At 36.9% G+C, this 21,470-nt stretch overlaps 1 protein-coding gene across 11 annotated transcripts in view; it reads right to left on the bottom strand.

The window, feature by feature from the left end:
• Positions 1-314: 314 nt before the first annotated feature.
• LOC107793587 (uncharacterized) overlaps positions 315-21,470 on the bottom strand; it is a 41,029-nt gene continuing 19,873 nt past the window's right edge. For 6 of the 11 annotated variants that reach the window (XM_075226649.1, XM_075226645.1, XM_075226647.1 and 3 more), the window contains 17 exons: positions 20,047-20,117; positions 19,751-19,945; positions 19,625-19,663; positions 19,140-19,247; positions 15,951-16,040; positions 15,698-15,773; positions 14,241-14,337; positions 14,084-14,153; positions 13,828-14,004; positions 13,614-13,736; positions 12,110-12,193; positions 2,256-2,440; positions 1,919-2,057; positions 1,761-1,820; positions 1,627-1,677; positions 1,059-1,142; positions 315-802 (listed from right to left, as the gene is read on the bottom strand). In XM_075226649.1, the coding sequence (XP_075082750.1) occupies positions 695-802; positions 1,059-1,142; positions 1,627-1,677; positions 1,761-1,820; positions 1,919-2,057; positions 2,256-2,440; positions 12,110-12,193; positions 13,614-13,736; positions 13,828-14,004; positions 14,084-14,153; positions 14,241-14,337; positions 15,698-15,773; positions 15,951-16,040; positions 19,140-19,247; positions 19,625-19,663; positions 19,751-19,945; positions 20,047-20,117 (1,757 nt within the window). In that variant the 3' untranslated portion in view covers positions 315-694. Of the gene's footprint in view, positions 803-1,058; positions 1,143-1,626; positions 1,678-1,760; positions 1,821-1,918; positions 2,058-2,255; positions 2,441-12,109; positions 12,194-12,328; positions 12,468-13,613; positions 13,737-13,827; positions 14,005-14,083; positions 14,154-14,240; positions 14,338-15,697; positions 15,774-15,950; positions 16,041-19,139; positions 19,248-19,624; positions 19,664-19,750; positions 19,946-20,046; positions 20,118-21,470 lie in introns of those variants that run through there. The other 5 variants (XM_075226652.1, XM_075226648.1, XM_075226654.1 and 2 more) reach the window with 2 other exon arrangements.

Genomic DNA, 21,470 nt, shown 5'->3' with positions numbered 1-21,470 from the left:
TCCTTACCCCGTACCCTTAATTCCCCTTAGCCCCAGTCCCCTCAAGGAAACCGGACAGCTCTAGGTTAGCCTGATCAAGGCACAAGAACAAATTATAAAGCAAATTCCTTTTTAGACCTCTTTCGTACATAATTCCTCCAAGGTGAACGCTATAAATATTCCGAAACTCCGTGAAAGGAAGAAAGAGTTTAAGAATATTATGTTTCTTTTCTTTTTAGAATTTAAGAATATGATCTTAAAAGGTTTGCTCAAATTGGTACTCCCTATTTATTTGACACATTTCCAAGATTCATCTAGCAAACTCAAAACAGCGGTTTCTTAAAATTCAAAAGCAGAAAAATATCATTTACGACCTTTGGCATTTCAATTTTTCCCCTTATAATAGAGGAAGAATTACAAAATTGAACTTTTTGTTAAATACACATTGGCATTCTAAAGCCTGTATCTTCTATGGCTCTGTTCCTAACCTATCTCTGCCTGCTTTGGTACTACATGACTTAACCAACCTTATGCAGCAAAAGCCACTCATTGGAATTTGCCGTAAAACAAAAAAAACAAAAAAAACACCTGCTAAAAGAATTACACATTCATGGTTCTACCTAAACAATTCTAACGACAACGTAATCTGTTAATTCAGAGTGACGAGCCAAATTGTGGAGTCTCCAACTACCTCCTCCGTCGGTTAATATAAGATTCAAAAGCCAAATGGAGACTTTCTCCTGCTTCCACCTTCACCGTACTGATCATTCCATTTTCTCAGCTCATTCATGCTCGCTGCATCATATGCGACTGATGGCCCCACCTGAGTATTGAGAACATGAAACAGTTATAGAAAAACTTAACAGAAAGCTTCATGATCTTGTCGTCACTTTACAAACCAATAGTTAAGATCAGCATATACAATGCTTGCAGCATGTATTGCTAAGCAATATCTGTTGATAACACTTTGCACACAACATTGATACTTCCTCCTGCTTTATAGAGAGAACATACCCGACATCTACCTTTACATAAATTTCAGGCCCTTCAATTAGAATTTCCAGTTTAAGATAATTTACCTTTGCTTTTGACTCAATAAAATCGTCTACACTGAGCGGTCGTAACACTGGAATTCCATCTTTTCTACCTCCCAGTGATTCAACCTGAGAAAAGAAATAAAGGTATTAACAACAATTTATCATCATTGATTGACAAAGTAAATGGCAGAATAAATCTCCGTGGAAAAGTTCCATTTAGAAAAAGAAAGTCTTTGATTCAACACATATAAAGGAGAATAAAACGCCACGTGGGATAGCCACCTAAAATATGCTAGCCCAAGCTTAATCATCCATTTTAAAACAAAGTCAATGTTGAACCTTTTTTACTTCAAGGTAATTCCTTCGAGTCCACGCAGGATGAGAACACTAAACTGCATGAGTAGCTACGTGGTCTGGAAAAACATAACAATGTACTCTCTCTCTCTATACATAACATGATTTAATCGTCAAAGTTGAGCAAAACATTCACCGTAAAACAGGTAAATATTTGGAGGAACCTTTCTGAAACCACTATGAGAGACCATAGTTGAAGGTTTGAAAAAGGAGGAAATAATAAACAACAATCTAAGACCAACCACAACTATAGTACCTTTCGTGCCGCATCATAAGACTCATACTTGGGTATCCTAATATGGGCCAACTTACCCAAGACAAAGGACATGTCAGTCCTTGAAAAATTGCTAGATATAATCACAGCAATGACCAATTACAAATGGGACTTACCTCCTTCTCCTCTTCTAGTATTTCTTGAACAGGTCTATAAGCTGCCGCAATGCACAGGTTCTGCAGATGATGCCAGAGTAAAGAAAAAATTGGTGATGAACAAGTTACAAATAAAAAACATGCCAGCATATAAAAAGTTTGACATGGTAATCAATTACCTTCAAATCACTACCAGAATAACCTTCAGTTGCATTTGCAAGATTCTCATACGGGAAATCTGCCTCCAAATTTTCCCGAGCAAGAATTATCTTTAGTATCTTTGCGCGATTTGCTGCATCTGGTAGGTCTACATATATCCTAAAAAATAACCACATACTTATCAGCAGCTTTACATCTAAGCCGATATATGTTTTTATCCTGTTTATATCCCATTATTGGAAACGGAACCATACTATATGCATCTGGTATTAGTGATGCACCAGATTAATGAGGAAGCATATAAAGTCGGGTTAGGAATTATAGAGTACCATTTAGTAAAAAATAACAGAATGATACCTCCTAGGTAAACGGCGAATAACAGCATCATCAAGGTCAAAGGGACGATTTGTTGCACCAAGTATAAGGATCTTCTGGTTCTCCTTTGATCTCAAGCCATCCCATGCAGCCATAAACTCATTCCGCATTCTTCTGGTTGCCTCGTGCTCAAACGAACCACCACGAGCACCAAGTAAGCTGTCAACCTGTTTTGATGCAACACAATTAACAGATGAAGAAAACACACCTAAAACATCTTGTGCTGAGAAACATGATCTCAGTTTTAAGACAGGAAGAAGGATGCTGACTAACTGCTTCAGATGAGCATTAATGCTATGCAAAGATTAAATTTTCCCGCCATGTACTTACTGTGAGAAAGCACGGGGAAAATATATTATTGATATCACTTTACAATATAATATAATAAGTCCTATTTATAGCTATACTCTACATAGTACATATTACTCCTATTCCAATGTGGGACTAGACTACTTATATACATAATACATAACTATCTAACACTTACAACAACAACAACAACAACAACAACAACAACAATATACCCAGTATATTCTCACAGTGTGGGGAGGGTAATGTGCATGCAGACATTACCCCTACCTCGCACAGATAGAGAGGATGTATCCGATAGACCCTCGGCTCAAATTCTCAAGTAACTTGCTCCTCCATAACTATATCACTATTAGACCTAGCTCGTTGAGCCTTACAAAGGAAGAAGAATCCTCTGCCCGTGATGAGTTACACCTCAAGAAAGGGAAGGCGGCAATAAATGTGAATTATCATCCTAATCACCCATCGACAGGACTCCAGCAACGTCCCTGAAATAGTAAACTTCTGTAAACCCATTTTCTTATTCACCAACGGGGTTGCTGGGATATGAAAATATTGCTAATAGGAGAAGTATCACTGTGATCTTGTTAAAGGAGCCTCAGATTTCTAATTTTCCATCAATTTCACGCATAAATTATCAAGCCCACACGGCCACACCTGCTTTCATACCTCATGACAATTCATGCCTAGGTTCCAGCTTAACAATTGTTTTTAAAGATGTGTTTTTTAACAAAGAATAGATAAAAAAGGGTAAAATAGTCAGATCATAATTCTTTTACATTGATGATAAATAGGTTAAAAGAAGTGTTACTAGAAAATCAGAATAAGGGAAGCCAGTGCTATGAAGCCATAAGCGTAATATCGTAAACCACAAGGGAACCTATCTCGCCATGTACTTGCTTTATTTAAAGTACTTCTATCTCGCATTTCAAGAGGTATATATTTATGGAAACTGTTTCATTAACTAACATCTCCACAATCACATGACAGTGTTCTAAAGTGAAATAGAATTTATTAGAAGGATGTATATTAAGTTTTATCCTTAACAAGATAATCAAGGTACCTACAGCTCTACTTTCCAGAAGGAATCAGTTAAGCAACTACATTAGTTTATCTGAATGCCAATATGCATCCTAAGTTTGATATTACAGTTCTTCCGCAACGGGTAACAAAATCATGGCCTTGAGTGTCTAACAGTTTGGAGTTCTTTTGTGGTGGCGGGGAGGGGAACTGTTGCTAAACAAGGGACCCACTGAAGATAGTACGTATGTGCATAACATGGATTGAATAATGATTTTAAGGAGATTAACAAAGATGAGATTCTCAATCGCAATCTTACAAAACTTAAATGTAAACAAATTGGCTGACATCTTCAAATTTCCAAGTTGTTTTGTCCATAGTTAACAACTTGTGGGCATCAAAGCATCTCAATTTAAGGCTACATGTCGTCAAAAGAAAACAATCTATTGAATGTGGAGATGTGGAGTGTTGGCTAATATAGGTAAAATTATTAGCAGATACCTACCGGTAGGCGTGACAAAACTAGCCCACAATTAACAACTTGTGGGCATCAAAACATGACAATTTAAGGCTACATGTCAAAACACAAACAATCTATCGAATGTGGAGATGTGGAGTGTTGGCTAATACAACAACAACAAAAAAAAAAAAAAAAATTCCAGTGTAATCTCACAAATGGGGTCTCGGGAGGGTAGTGTGTACGCAGACCTTAGTCCTACCTTTAAGAAGGTAGAGAGGTTGTTTCCGGTAGACCCTTGGCTCAGGAAAGAAAAAATGAAAGAGCAACAAAAAGCAAACCAATCAGAAAACCGAAGCGAACATACAAGACTAACATTAAGTACTGCAATCAAAAAATCGAAGCGAAAAAAAAAAGCAATACCAGAAATATAATAACAAGAAATACAAGACTAACACTAAGTAATGCACTACAACTACTGGAACGAACAAGGACAGCGCTTGGCTACCTACCCTCTGCCTTAATTCTCAACATTCACACATTCCTATCCAGGGTCATGTCCTCTGTAAGTTGGAGCATCGTCATGTCTTGCCTAATCACCTCTCCTCAATACTTCTTCAGTTTACCTCTACCTCTCCTTCAGCCCTCCAAGACCAACCTCTCACACCTCCTCACTGGGGCATCTGTGTCTCTCCTCTTCACATGTTCTTAATTCTATCTAATCTGGTATGCCCGCACATCCATCTCAACATCCTCATTTCTGCCACCTTCATCTTCTAGACATGGGAGTTCTTGACTGGCCGGAGTGTTGGCTAATATTGGTAAAATTATTAGCAGATACCTACTGGTAGGCATGGCAAAACGTGCCAATGAAAAGACTACCTGCCATTCTGCCAAGTTTGGGCGAGTTAATGACCCTCACATTTATTTACTTAGCCTCTTTTGACCTGCCTAATCAGCCCATTTAAAAGTTGGGCTGATTTGAGCTAAATATAGCGATATTTATGGCTCAATCCCTAGCTATCTATTTGCCAATTTTGGCCAGTTGCTACTTTATTACTCGTTTTAGTCCACTTAGCCAGGTTTTTGTAAAACCCTAGTCCCTACTTCTCCCACGTGACTATCATCATGCCCTATTCCCTTCTCTCCTCTCATTTTAGTTAGCTCATTTACTCATTTTCTCTCCCTTGTGCAGCAGTCGGGAATAGCCGCCGCCACAGACCACCACGTAACAACCGCCTTCCGCCCTATCTCCGCTAGCCGGAAATTGCCGTCGTCGGCCGCACAAGGGAGTCGTCTCTTTCTCCTCTACCAAGATCCATAACCCAAAACCTTCAAAACTCACTCCATCTCGACGAATTTCAGAATATCCGAAATCCCTAGTTTCTTTTTCTCAAATTCGTGAATCTACACTCATCTCTACAACACAAAACCTACATAAATGGATAGATCTTGGACGGATCTATCATTTGGCATCGGTTTCAATATGACTCTCCGGCAATCAGTTTTTCCGGCGAGTCACTAGAAACCGCCTTAAAGCTCCAGCCTTGCTGTCTCAAGTAACTGAACATGAAGAGCCGAATTTCGACATAGTGAATGAACGCAACACAACGCCCAAAGTCCGGTGGTTGCCTTTGGATATTCTGTTGGTTATTTGATATCGGGGTTCGCGCTCTGTGGTTTACGAACCTCATTTGGTTATTGTTAAACCCTTAATATTTGTCAGCTAAATAGTTGATAATTCAAGTGCTTTGTGTTGATTGCCATGCTCCTTAGTTTAGTTCAATGTTGTCTTGATTAGTTGTTGATTAATCGAAGAAGAGTAGTTGAATGATCTAACTAGTTGTTAACTAAGCTACATGTTTAATTCAGTTAATATTTTAAAGGGAGTAAATGAGGTGATTTATGATGTGTATATACTTTGTATATATGTATATGATTTTTATATAAATGTATATGCATATGCTTTGTCCATATATGTGTATAATTTACACGGTTATGTTGTGCATAATGGTAGAAAAGAGCTTGGATTTTTATATTTACTGTATAACAATGTATACCTACTGTATATACTTGTATAATTAATGTACATACACAACAGTGCATATAAGGTGGTGTAAAAATAAAAATAAAAAGCACTTAAAGTACATGAGTAATAGGTATACAGCGTTGAGAAATGCAAAAGTAAAATTGGAAAAAGTTAAAAAGTAAAATTAAAAGAGAACACTTATTAAAAGCAATTTGGCTATTCTAAATGTAAAACTTATTGGGCTATACTCGTTTTAAATTACTCAAATTGGCCCATGAGAGAAACCTTGTCAAAATACTAAAAAATAATGTTTTTTGTTTGATTTGTTACATATAACCATAATAAAGAAAAAAAGGTTTTATTAGTTATGTCCGGCAATTAAAGAAACAAAATAAACAAAGAAATTAAAACTTTGTAAGAGTTACGTTTTTTGGGCTATGACCCATTGTTTAGCCCACCTTGACCTAGATCTTCTCCGCCCAAGTAACCTTTAGGCAGGACCGGGCATGACCCATTCATTGATTCAACGTATTTTGACTAGCCAAGATTCAGCCCAAACAACCCATTTGCACCCCTACCTACTCGTGGTGCAATGAGAAACAGTTGATGTTTTGAAATGGTAAGTAATCAATGAGGAACAGTCGATTGCAGATTCGACATGGTGTGATCCATTTTTCCATTCGAAGACTTCTCTAGAAGATATGCAGAAAGATTGAAGACCAATTTCGCTTATTATGTCGCACCTAAAGGTGTAGTCTAGTGGTTAATGAGGTGATGCAAAAACCTTGAAGACCAAGATTCAAATCCCAATAAGACAAAAACATTAGGTAACTTCTCCCTATTTAACTAAGCCTTGGTAGGAAATTTTCGGTACCTCTGTTGGTGGGAGCTAGCAGGTACCTGAAGATGTACGTGCAAGCTTACTCAATCAGCATCGTTATCACAAAAAAAAAAATTGACTATCTAAGATATTACACATTCTCCCAACTTGTTGACCTGTCATCCTTTCCCCTTCAAAGCTATGAATGACATTTGATCCATATTATTAATGCCTCAAAAGGTACTTCTTGTTTTTAGATATAAAAATGTTGCATTATTTAAGACTTCAATGCATGTCATCAAATATGAATCCATGATAAAGAGTTAGATGATGTTTTTGAATATCTAAATTCTTCCCGGAGACAACTTGAATATCAGATTTTATTCGGAGGACGCCTTCACAGCCGATGCGCTAAGCTCCTGCTATGCGCGGGGTCCGAGTAATATCAGATTTTACTCGGAGGACGCCTTCACAAAAATGTAAATTGACAAAGCTAAAATAAAAAGTATATCAAACCAATTAATCAACTATGCCTTCATCTAAACTAGTCGGGATAGGCTACACGTATCTTCTATATCCATTCTCCTCTATCAGGCCCCCCATCTCATACACAATGAAAATTGAAAAGTAAATTGCAATATTTTAATTCAAACCTATGTTACAGGGATTCGTTTAGGGGTATGTATCTGGTTCAGGTGTTTGTACTCCAATAAGAGTACACCAAGTTTTTCCCTAATTTTGAGTGTATTTTGAAGCGCCAGTACGAGGTATCCACATGATTAACCCACCTATTCGACATGGATATGTTAAGGCAAAATGGAGGATCCATACGATCCAAACACACCGTAAACCTTGAAAAAGATCAACACTTAAACAAGGTGGGTGAAGTCGCCAAACCTTCTTATTACATCTTTGAAGTGCTCTCAAAAAAAAAATACCAGTGCATACAAATCATCATTGGGGTTCCTCTGATGCACAAAGCAATAAATTCTTATAGAAAGACCAACAATAGTTATTACTAATAAGTTATTTTAACTCTTGTTTCAGATTTAGAAAGAACAAAAGTCAATAGGCTACTATGTGTGAAGAGGCTGAGACAATTCAATCATTTTATTTTTGCGTTAGACGATTACTGAGCAAATATGGAGGATTTTCATTAATCTGATAAAGTGGGTAATGCCTACGGATATAATTGATATTCTAAGATGTCGGAGCAAATATAGTACCTTCCCCCGCCAGAAAGAAAGATGAAAGATTGTCCCAACTTGTATTTGGTGGACAGTTTGGTCAGAGAGAAACCAAAGATGTTTGGAAGACAGAAGATGCTCCATCTAGAAACTAAAAATGTAATATTTAGTCCTTTTCGATTTTCGGTGTAAACAAGAGTATTTGGAAGATCCAGAATCCATTGTTGAAGGTCTTAGGGGCCTTGTAGTATAGTAGAAATTATCAGATGTTGATGTAGAAATTCATTGTTGATGTATTTTATTTCCTGGATTTACTAGGAGGGTTTCTAAGGTGCTCTTTGTAACATTTTGTACCACCTTTGGTACCTTGTTAATAAAACTTTTACCTTATCAAAAAAAAAGAAATTATCAGATCTTCCTATATTTGTTTTGTAAATTTGCGTGACCTTGCTCCCTTTGGTACAGTCAATATACAACAACAACAACAACAACGACCCAGTGAAATCCCACTAGTGGAGTCTGGGGAGGGTAGTGTGTACGCAAACCTTACCCCTACCCCGAGGGAGTAAAGAAGTTGTGTCCGATAGACCCTCGACTCAAGAAGACGAAAAAAAGACGAAAAGAGGCAATATATCAGTACCATCAATAAAAACCATAGAAAAAAATAACAGCATCACCAGAACCAGAAAATAGATGAAAACCAAAAATAATAACCAGTAGATAAAGCCCCGCACTAAGAGGAACTTTGGTACAGCCAATATATACATAAAAAATGATACCTTCTCAAAAAAAAAAAAAACATAGGCTACTTGATGAAAACAATGTTTGTCCTCTCCTCAGTTTCAACATCTCCCAAACACCGCTTACATAAATAATAGCTTGTTTGGCCAAGCTTCGCCAAAAGCACTTTTTTTTCAAAAAAAAGTATTTTTTTTTCAAAGTTGAAGTGTTTGGCCAAGCTTTTAGAAAGAAAAAAAATGTTTTTGAGTAAAGGCAGAAGAAATTTTGGAGAAGTAGAAGAAAGGACATGGAACAAAGGAATTACAGGTTTACTCGAGGAGAAATTGGGACCAAGAAAAAGAGATTAAAGACTCTCAACAGAACCAAACGTCGCACCCAAGGGTGTGGCCTAGTGGTCAATGAAGTGAGTAAGAACCATGAGGTAATCCCAGTGGAGGCAAAAAAAACACTAGCTGATTTCTTCCAATCTATCCAAGCCTTGGTGGATAGAGTTATCTACTACTTGTTGGTAGGAGGTGGCAGTTACCATGTGGAATTGGTTAAGGTACACGCAAGCTGGCCCAGACACCACGGTTATAAAAAAAACAGAAGAAAAAAAAAAAAAAAAAAGTCCCCCCGTAAGATCTCACTGAAAATTCTACAAAACCTAACACTGCTTTACCCCTTGTTTATTTAGACCTTCACCTTCCGATTACCAAACGTAAAAGGGTAAGAAAAGTCACCAAGCATCCCATGTCAAATTTTAGGTCATATAGAAACTTGTCCCCTTTCCTATATAGCGTTTCTTTCTTAGTTATCAGGAATGGACATACCGAGAAATGTGCTGGATGCTTTGAATATTCCCTAGTGGAAGGAGGCAATTCAAGAGGAGATGAACGCTCTTGATAGAAATGAAACCTGGGAAATGGTAGAACTACCACGTGGAAGAAAATAGTGGGCTGCAAGTGGGGTAGCAAAAGGGTTCACTCAAACCTATGGGATTGACTATCTCGAGACATTCGCAGCCAAGCTGAATTCAATTAGGGTCCTTCTAACCATTGCTGCCAACCTTGATTGGCCCCTTCAACAACTACAAGTGAAGAATGCATTCTTGAATGGAAAACTTGAAGAAGAAGTCATAGATCCTCCTCCGGGTTTTGAAGAAAGGTATGGAACTAGAGTGTGCAAAAAATCTCTCTACTGGCTCAAGCAATCTCCAAGAGCTTGGTTTGAGAGGTTTGAGAGGTTTGTGAGAAAACAAGGGTACACTCAAGGGCAAGCAAATTATACTATATTCATTCGACATTCACTTGAGGGAAAGACAACCTAAGTTGCACGGACTCTGCACTTTTAGTGCCGTACCCGTGTCGACACGATGTGGGTGTAGGTATGGGATCCGTACCACATCTGGTCAACTGATTTTGGGTACTTTGACCAAAATCGACGGAGAAATTCGGGACACATACAATGATTTTTGAAAACAAAACAAAAGCTAGGGTGATATTGAAGAAAATGGAATACCTTGTATATAAAAATTTCTATGTCAGTCCTTTTCCTTTTATCTCCATCTCGGATTCTCCTCTTGTTCAATTTCTCCTTCTCGGAATACCTTGTGAGTTTTTCACATAATGTCTCATAATTTAGACATATTTTTATAACTCTATTTTTAAATATTTAAATTATTTAAGCCGAACCCCGCACCTGTATCCATACCTGGATCCGCACCCCCGAATCTTAAAATTTAGATCATGAAGGATCCGACCTCTAGATCCGCACCCGTGTCAGACACCTGCACTCGAGTCCGAGCAACTTAGAAGACAACTATCTTGATAAGTGTACATCGATGATATTATACTTACAGGAAATGACTTGTTGAAAATGAAGAATTTAAAATATCAGTTGGCATCGGAGTTCGAGATCAAAGATTTGGGCCAGTTGAAATTTTTTCTTGGAATGGAAGTGGCGAGATCAAAAGACGGCATTATGGTCTCACAAACGAAGTATGTGCTAAATCTTCTAAAAGAGACAGGGATGAGTGGTTGTCGTCCAGCTGTGACACCTATTGATCCAAAAATATAATTCGGAAACAAAGAAGGAAATTCAATTGACAAAAGTCAATATCAGAGACTAGTGGGGAAGTTGATTTACTTGTCACACACGCGGCCTGATATAGCTTTTGCAGTAAGCTTAGTCGGTCAATTTATGCACTCTCCGATGGAAGGGCACCAAGAAGCAGTCTACAGGATTCCAAGATATCTGAAAAGTTAGGGTTGCTTTTCAGGAAAAATCAACAAAGGGGCATAGAAAGCTTTACGGATGCGGACTGGGCAGGTTCTACTACTGACAGGAGGTCTCCTTCTGGATATTGTACATTCATCTGGGGAAATCTCATGAATTGGAGGAGTAAAAAGCTGAATGCCGTAGCCCGTAGCAGTGCAGAAGCTGAATATCGATCTATAGCCCAGGGGATATATGAGATGATTTGGCTCAAGAAGATGATGGAAGAACTAAAAATGGCAATTGCTCTACCAATGAAGTTATACTGTGACAACAAGGCCGCCATAGGCATTGCTCACAATCCAGTTCAACATGATAGAACAAAGTATGTTGAAGTGGATAGGCACTTCATAAAAGAAGAGACTGAAGAAGGAAGTATCTGCATGCCTTTCGCCCCAACAAATCAGCAAATTGTGGATATTTTCACAAAAGGCTTGTTTACAAAATTTGAATTTCTTGTAAGCAAGTTAGGCATGACAGATATTTACATGCCAACTTGAAGAGAAGTGTTGATTTGTGAATATTTGATTATGCTTTGTAGGATCTAAATAAAATCCGATCTGCTAGGTTGTTAAGTATTTTTAGGAATCTGTTAAGCTGAAATCATGCCTTGATTGTTTCCTAGTTGTTTCTTTCTCTGTGCTATAAAATTGTACCTCTACACATGAATATATTGAGGTAATTTGGTACCAAAACTAACAGAAGGGAAAGCTGACCAAGTGATATTTATATTGATCTAACTGGTCTCACCATATCCAAATAAGAAATGTTCACCATTAAACCTTCATGTAATGAACTATAAATAATCAAATGTGAGTCCACTGCTCCCATAATTAGAGGCAGTTAGCGGGTAATTACCGTTCCAAATGCATTAGACACTTAATGCTGACACATGGAACTAATATGGATTAAGCACAGTAGAATTTTGTCAAGAAAGTGAGACAAACACAAGGAGTTTATGATAAGATGTTTAAGCATAATGAGAAAAAGTGGCATCACATGAAAAGGGGTTTTTACCTCATCAACAAAAATTATTACAGGAGCCAGCTTACTGGCAAATGAGAAGAGTGCCTTGGTAAGCTTTTCAGCGTCTCCAAACCACTGCAAAAGGAGAAAGGAGGTAAAATATAAAATAGTTAAATAAAGTTTAAGAGGAAGCAATCAAGCTTTCCAGAAATAAGACAGTGAAAACATCGAAAAGAGACGCAAAACACACCCTTGAGAGGCAGAAGAGGTAGATTGACAACATGAATACTGTTTTATTTTGTTTTAATAGTCGGTAACAAGAACTTTTCTGATGTCAACATGATTAAAAACACAGCTCCACTCACAACAGCATTCTATCATAAAAAATGCAAAGTAAGACTAATTGTTCCTGCAAACAACGTTTAAGTCCATTAAGAATCCTTTTCAGCCTTTTTAGAATAAAACTACAGGAAGAAAGATGGAAATACTCATGAATCTAGAAAATTTAAACAAGACTCATTCCTTCGTGCAATACAAACTAATTTCATGCCAGTCAATACCAAAGGACGAGAATTATGCCAAATATAAAATAAATAGGTTACTGAATACAGTAGTTGCAACTCTGGATTTTCCTTTAATAAAAGTCTTAACTAATAACGCAATATACCAACTATGATAGGATAAGGATTTAATAACAATTAGTTGAATTAATGAACAACCAACTACCTCCTCCACATCCCCATTCCCCAGGCAAATCCCAAAAAAATTGCTAAACAGACACATTCATGGTACACATTGGTAATCAGGACAAAAGAAGCTTCTTGTTTCCTTATCATTAAGAAAGCTAACTTCCCCTGGTAGCTGATAACTTGATAAATTGCTAAACAGACACTTCCTCTTACATGGTCTCTTCAGTTCAGGAAGCTTGGCCGTTAACTTGGTATTACTTAATGCTGAGACAAGACAAGTTGTCAGATTGTGTATAATGCGTAGCAAACAGGGCACATCGGCATTCATTTTACACTTCTTAGTTCCAGCAGTGAATCATGCATAATAAAAATTAAAGCTCGTTAATGGCTGTCATATTTTTTGAATTTTCCAGCAACACTAGTAACTGTAAGGCTCCAGTCTGTCATGACAAATATTTGCCTTCAGCAGAGATTTTCCTTTATTAATTCTATCACATTTGCAGAGGACCAGAGACTTTATTACCCATAAATTTTCTTTTTTCGATAACCGAGAAATCCCCGAGGGCCAGTGACGCACGGTTTGAAACTCGATGGATACTGAACGGCCCCTCTACCCTTCTCCACTTCACTACCAAGCTTTTGACTGCGGCAGGGTTCACCCATGACGTATTACCCATATTTTGTTTCTTTTTAGTATAAAAACATGTCAATATATGAGTTATGCTCTGGTCTAATTAATAATTTTAATCTTTTCAGATGATGATGATGATGATAACATAAATCACAAGACAAAGTACATAATTGGAAATTGTCCCAGCAAGACAAAAAAGAATTGAAAATAAAGAGAGAGCATTTGCTTAACTTACCTTTGATGTAAGGGTTGAACCAGTAATACTAATGAAATTAGCTCCTGCTTCTGTTGCAAGCGCCTTAGCAACAAGAGTTTTTCCAGTTCCAGGAGGCCCAAAAAGTAAGATCCCCTTGCAAGGCTGATCAAAAGAAAAAGGTAACTAAGCAGTACCTAAAACGTTCTCTTTTGTTTCTTTTTCAGGAGGATGACTAGCAAGACAGATAAAATACCCGCAACAGATTTCCACGGGAGAAAAGCTCTGGTCGCCACATTGGTAGGATTACAAGTTCATTCAGTGCCTTCTTTACTTCTTCAAGAGCACCAATATCATCAAATTTGATTCCGATTTCACCTGGTGGAACGACTGCTGAGACAAAGTTGTTCTCATACTCATCCTTGGCAAGATTCTGCAAATTTGAAAGTGATCCATGGTAATAAGCTAGAACTCTGAATATATTTTTTTAGCATTAAAGCAGGGGATAATACCTTAAGATTCTGAGACGGCTTTTTTGACATTGTTTCCTGCTCCTTCAACCTCAAAATTGTGGCTTCAAGGCTTCGCATGATAAACAGCAGAAATTAACTTCAAACTCATGCAAAACGTAAGTCCGTTCACACGTACAGAAAAGCAAAAAAGAATTACCTTTCACGAGGCAGATACAATCTATCCCCTTTAATAGATGGTTGGAGGCACGTGTACAGGTAATGATTTTTTGCCCAACCAATAACTTTTTCAGCTTCTGTAGATGTAAGAGAAACCAAAGATCAGACCATTAATGCAAAAGCTTTTAGCTTTCCCTTAAAATTTATGAAATTATGATCTACCTTCCCATATAAACTAACAGCATTCTTTATTTTAATGCAGGTTTCTCCTTAAACTGCGTCCCATTTTATATGACACTACTACTATTTGGGAAATCAGACAATTTTTTCTTTAATGATACTTTTTCAATTATTTCTTAAATATTTTATTTTGACTTAATCATTTCTTAAATACTTACAATTATAATGATTGAACTTCACAGTACTGTTTACCATTGTTTTTAAAGACGAAAAGCAAAAAAATGACAGGGTTCATGACCTTGAAGCGAAAAGTGAGAATTTAAGTGCACACTTCTTTGAAGTTAAGTGTAGAATTCGTGACTTTAAAGAATACCAAACGTATTCATTCTCAAAAAAAGAGTACCAAACGTATATGGATTTAGTACTACAGCAATCAAATTACAATTAATTCAATATACAATATGATATTAATCCAACTCCTCAAATTTAGATTCAAAGGACCAACCGCATCTCGTTGGGATCACTTTGCGCATCATAGTTTGAAGCACATGGCTTCACCCATAAAGCGATAACCTGTAGCTTTGCATCACGATGGTTCTTAATAACACTACTTTATACATATTTTACAAATATGTAAATTTTTACTTTTAAAAAAATTAGGAATCAATATCCTAATTCAATCAGTGTTGTCAAACGCTCATTTAAGGCAAGCTTAAGCCCTGAAGCTCAAAAAAGCTCAAGGAGGGTGCTTCGCCTCGCTTAAGTTGCGGTTCAAGGTAGGCAAGGCACTAAGGCGTGCACCTCATTGCCAATGATTTCTATCTTTGATTGAGTGGTAATAAACAACAAATATAATCAGCAAAGAAGTGCATTAGTTAAGGAAAATATTATGAATGAATTTGTAACTTTTTTCTTAAATTACTTGTATATTTTTATCACTGTCCTTCATTGCGCTTTTTTTACTAAAGCTCACACTTTAATTGCGCTTTGCGCTTAAAGCCCCAGTAGAGCGCTTTTTAGACCTTTTCGCCTTTGACAATACTGAATTCAATGAAGTATAGATACTTTGACACAATGTACTTTGAACCCGTCATTCTTTTCTGGATAGAGTATTATTTACGAGATAACTCCAAGAAACCATAATATAATCTCAGTAACCTATACTTCCTAGATCTCCATTCTTGATAAAACTGGAGAAAGACACAAAAGTTGAATTCGGATATTAGTATATCTATGACCAAGTGAGAGCTGAACATTCCATTCTGATTTGTTCAATTAAAAGAAACAATATATTATGATTTCACACAAAACACTTACTCTGCTTTGTCAGAATTACACCATCAGTATTTACATGCAACAAATCAATGCATGAAAGCTCATGCTCTTCCAGAACCTGAAATATAGATATTTATAGTGACAACTCCACCAATCAAAAAGAACCACCAATACAGAGACGATAAAGATGTGCGACTAAATGAACATATAGAGGTACCCAACCATCAGTTTAGAAGATCTAAAATAGAATAAAATTCAAACGAATACATCCAAAAGCACATATCTTTCTCCATACCTTGTACAATTCATTTAGGTTACTACGAGCTATTACAATTCTCCTGTCTTCTTCAATCTGTTTATTAAATGTGCTAAGGAGATCTTCCTCCTGTAAACAGAAAAACCGTGGCAGGATGAGAAACCACCAAACTGAATACAATGCTTAAGAAGACAAATGTACGAAAAGAATAACTTGAAAAAACTATTTTCACCAATGAGGCATCAAACAACAACACAAAGAAAGTGCTGTGACAAAGAAAAATCATGTTTTAACCTATTAGTGTTCCGAATGTCAAGCGTATGGAAGCAAGAAGTGTTTGTGCTCTACTTGCACTCATGTGGACCATTTCAAGAGAGAGAAATAGGAGAGCTTTGATGGAATAGAGAAGAACTTGTACATTTGAGGATTAGCCTCTTTTCCCATATTAGGTTTTAGTGCACCCATGAGAGATCTTTAAGCATAGAAGATTGGGTGTCTTTCGTAGAGAACCGTATTTCTTTGAGAGGTTTCTCTATTTTTTGGTATACTTCTGGTATACGGGTATTTATGCCCTTCATTAATGAAATCTTATCACCTTATAAAAAATGAGAAGCAAATGACATGATAAACGCAACACTAAAACTGCTAAAATTAGGAAAAGAAGTACTTAATTGCATTTCCTGTAGTTAGAAACTACACAAAATGTATACTTTAAAGAGAATTTCAAATTTCACTGGAACAAAAATGACTTTAAACAAATGGATCTTCAAACCAAAATCATAAAAATCGGCATAATAAACAGCTTCAGGTGACAAAATCATTCCATCTTTCATCATGGCTTAATGATTCATTTGGCTTAATGCACAGTTTCAAAAGGAAAAAAAAAAATCTTTGATTAATATGAGGAACAAGTAAATTAGGAATTATGAGTCCTTTCCTTAAAGTATAGCAAAACAATACAACAATTATGAGAAACTATAAGCACTGTTATTGTTTCTGGTAACATACCACAGAAATATAAGCAATTACAGCTCTGTATGATCAAAAAGACAAAAACTACTTCAACAACAGTAAGAAATTTTTAGTACTTAACCATCTAAATAGTACGTGCCATGTCAAACGCCTATTTGTAGGTATGGGTTCATCAACATATTTCAGTATCTGACAAGACATTTTCTGGTAACAATACAACAATTATGAGAAACTATAAGCACTGTTATTGTTTCTGGTAACATACCACAGAAATATAAGCAATTACAGCTCTCTATGATCAAAAAGACAAAAACTACTTCAACAACAGTAAGAAATTTTTAGTAGTTAACCATCTAAATGGTACGTGCCATGTCAACCGCCTATTTGTAGGTATGGGTTCATCAACATATTTCAGTATCTGACAAGACATTTTCGCATTCCACTACAACTAACTGCAAATGTTAGTCTACTATGAATCAAATAGATGCAGGGAGTGAGCAGAATCCTGCTTCTTAAAAAGTAGTGGATGGCGTCAATCATTTGCTTGTACTTCCACTTCAACAACAGATTGTGGAAAGCTGTTTGGAACTTCTCCGGATAGAGTGGGTGATATATGGTAATGTTAAGAATATGTTATTGAGCTGGACGTATTAGGGAAAGAAATTGCTTTTTAGATGAGTCACACAGGTTAGTAGTTAACCATCTAAATAGTACGTGCCATGTCAAGCGCCTATTTGTAGGTATGGGTTCATCAACATATTTCAGTATCTGACAAGACATTTTCGCATTCCACTACAACTAACTGCAAATGTTAGTCTACTATGAATCAAATAGATGCAGGGAGTGAGCAGAATCCTGCTTCTTAAAAAGTAGTGGATGGCGTCAATCATTTGCTTGTACTTCCACTTCAACAACAGATTGTGGAAAGCTGTTTTGAACTTCTCCAGATAGAGTGGGTGATATATGGTAATGTTAAGAATATGTTATTGAGCTGGACGTATTAGGGAAAGAAATTGCTTTTTAGATGAGTCACACAGGTTAGTCTACTACTCTACTATGAATCAAGTAACTGTAGGGAGTGAGTGAATCTTGCATATTAAAAATCAGGGGAGGGCATAAATCACTTGGTTTTGCACTGTTTGCCAACAGATTGTGGAGCTGTTTGGAATTTTTCCAGATAGAATGGGTGATGTTTGGTAATCTTAAGGTTATGCTATTGAGCTGGATGTATAATGGAAGAAATTCAATATGAAAAATCCCATACTATTAAGAAAGAATTCTTTTCCGGACTCCAGGTATGGAGTATATATATCTTTTCTTCAGCTAAGTTGCTCGGACACGGGTGCGGATCTAGAGGTCGGATCTTTCAAGATGTAAATTTTAAGATTCGGGGATACGGATCGTAGTACGGATACGGGTGCGGGGATCCGGCTAAAAATAATTAAAAAGAATAAAAATCTCTCTAATTTATGAGAAATTTTGTGGAATACTTACGTATAGCTTGTAAAGTGTGGATTTCCTTTTTATTCTCAAGTTGTAGATAAGTAAAAGATTATTTTTCTAGATAAGATATGCTATTTTCTTCAAATTTACCCTAGTTTTACTTTTGATTTCGGTAATCAAATTGTATCTCGTCTCGAATTTTTCTGTCCGTCGTGGTCAAAGTACCCAAAATTGTTTGACCAGATCCGGTACGGATCCCATACCCACACCCATACTAGTGTCGTGTCGACACAGGTGCGGCACCTAAACTGCCATGTCGGAGCAACTTAGTTCTTCAATGACTTCCCTTTTGTCTTATCATTAAACACTAACCAAAGACAACAGACATGTATCCTACGGAACCTTCTTAAAATTTGAAACACCAGCAGACCTTTCTGGATCGCGTAAAAATGAATTTATAAAAAGGGCAGCCTTGTGCACTAAGCTCCTACTCTGCGCACGGAAATTTCTGAGTAGGAAAAAATTTATACTCAGAAAAATAGCTCCCTGATATATGGATCACATATGGGGAAATTTACAAATTGCACAAAATACTGTTTCCAAATTACACAGAAAAAGACAATAAATCATCTGATCAACTAGCACGATCGCAGAGAGTTTTCGGTTATAATGCTACTAAGATTAAGTGGCACGAAATTAGTACATAATAAGACACGGCGATGCGGTTTCTAAACCCCCCCCCCCCCCCGCGGCTATAGCAGCAGCCAATACATTTCAAATTACTAATAAAGCAATAAAGCACAAAAAACTAACCTTTGGAGGATGAATACTCATAACATTAGAGAAGAGCTTATGTATATCATCATCTACAGAACGTTTTGTTGCTCTTAATCCCTCTGTTAGTCGCTTCAGAGAAAGAGGCTGCAAAAATAAAATATTGAAAAAAAACTAGCGCATCAAATATTGGGAAAATATATCAACAAAATGTAACAAATAAGGGGGAAAAAACAATTCACAAGGAAACCATAGATGAAGCCACCTATAAATGATAGAGTAAAAGCCAGTACACTTGAAATGAGATATCAAGAACAAACTAGGATATGATTTTACAGCACGACCAACTAGTAAGAAATTGATTACAGCCCCGAGTCACTGAAATATCATCTGTTAGGAAGGTCATCATTCCATACCCAACTCATAGCAGCTAAAGCCAATATTGATGTACCCATAAAAACAAATAGTAGTTGCTTAAAAAGTTCAAACAATCATATAATTTGATTAAAGATCACGAGAATTACCAACTTCGCAAGGCGGCCCAAGTTGGGAAGAATCATGGTCTGTTGACAGAAAAAAAAAGAAGTGAAGACGCAAAATAAAAAACCTTAAAAAGTCAAGGAATAAGACAGGTCAGATAATGGACTTACAAATTTCTCTTTTTCTTTTGACCCTGTTTCAACCTTGTTTCGACCGCAGATCAGGACAACAGGTCCTGATAATTGGTCGAACATTTCTTGCACTTTGTGGACAAATTCTTTCCTATTTGCCTTGGAAACAGCTCTAGACAGCCATAAAGAAGAATCCGGAAAGTATACAATAATAGGTTGTGCAGACTTCAAGACCTGCACACAATTAAATGAAGTCTCAAAAAAGTTGGACAAACTTGAACTTGAAATCAAAGTGGTAAACGAACATAAGACTATTGATCAATTAAGTATCACACCTCACATAGTGCCTCCATGGCAATGTAGCAGTCTTCAGCCTGAGCATCGAGATCGTGTTCAATCTCATTGGCTGTGAACAGAGGAGACAGTTAAAATCTTAATTTTTTTAATTATGCATATACGTTCAGAGATTAAATACCACGGTACTACTCAATATACAGACTATGGTTGAAATTTGGAAACTCAATATAAATAATCTCTTTATCACAAACAAATTTCATGTTGAATAGCCTATCCGGAAACAAATACTTTGACAAGTTATACAAGAAGTCAAATAAAAGTCTCCCCCAATAATATTTATGGCAATTGCTTGTCGTCTATTGAGACTGATAGTTTTTATATCATCCAGTGTGAAGTCAAAGTCAGTTTTTAGATCATCCAGTCTGAAGTCACAATCAGCAGCCGAATAGGCCACTCATTTCGTACTGAAGAAACAACATATTGAGACTTAAACAGCTTTTCAATCATAAACTGCAGAGTTCCGTCTAGCCCCTTTGTCATCCACCCTCTCCTCTCCCCCTACCCAACCACAAAAAGGGAAAAAAAGTATCAGGGGCATACCACGTTGAAGCATAAAACCTTTGGAAATCAGTAGAATTTATCACAGAAAACCTAGTTGAAAGGACATATGAGAGCAAATCCAAATGCATTTAGTAGACCCATAGAAACAACGCCTCTGGCATTATAGATAAATATTCTTTTGTTTGTATTTTCTTTTTTGAGGGGGGAGGGAGGTTGGCCTCAAATGGGAATCCAAATCTTTTGAGAAAACTTAGTCATGGAAACCAGCCCAGTTAGTTTTCCTTTCCTTTGAATACATTCTTATGTGTCTATGCAACTAACTTCTCTCCCAAGATCAGACCTTGCTCGAAAATCTAATATGTCCGATATAGCCCCAGTTTATCTTGGATTTAACCTACGCTAAAGCAGTGTTGTCAAAAGCTCATTAAAGGCGCGCTTAAGTCCTGAAGCTCAGAAAAGCTCAGGGAAGGTGCTTCGCCTCGCTTAAGTTGTGCTTCAGTGCAGGCAAGGCACTAAAGTGTGCACCTCATTGCCCATGAGTTCTATCTTGAATCGAGTGGTACTAAACGATAAATATTATCGGCAAATAAGTGTATTAGTTGTTGTTGAAGACAGTAGGAATGATTTTGTTTCTTTTTTCTTGAATTGCATTTGTATTTTTATTTTTCCCTTAGTTGTGCCTTTTTTTTTTACTAAAGCCCGCACTTTAGTTAAGTTTTGCGCTTAAAGCCCCAATCGACCTAGAGCGCTTTTAGAGCTTTTGTCAACACTGCGCTAAAGCCCCCTATGCTGCCACCACAACCTTCTCATGTTACCAGCAAAGCTCACCTCCATCTGAAATTCACTCTTGTATCTGCCGCATGCTTGTCTTCCTAGGAACCTGTATTAAAATGTAGTGTCA

This window comes from Nicotiana tabacum, chromosome 12 (assembly GCF_000715075.1).
Source record: "Nicotiana tabacum cultivar K326 chromosome 12, ASM71507v2, whole genome shotgun sequence".
NCBI lineage: Eukaryota > Viridiplantae > Streptophyta > Magnoliopsida > Solanales > Solanaceae > Nicotiana > Nicotiana tabacum.
Note: the sequence above shows the minus strand (reverse complement) of the source record. Positions and strands in the feature narration are given on the sequence as shown.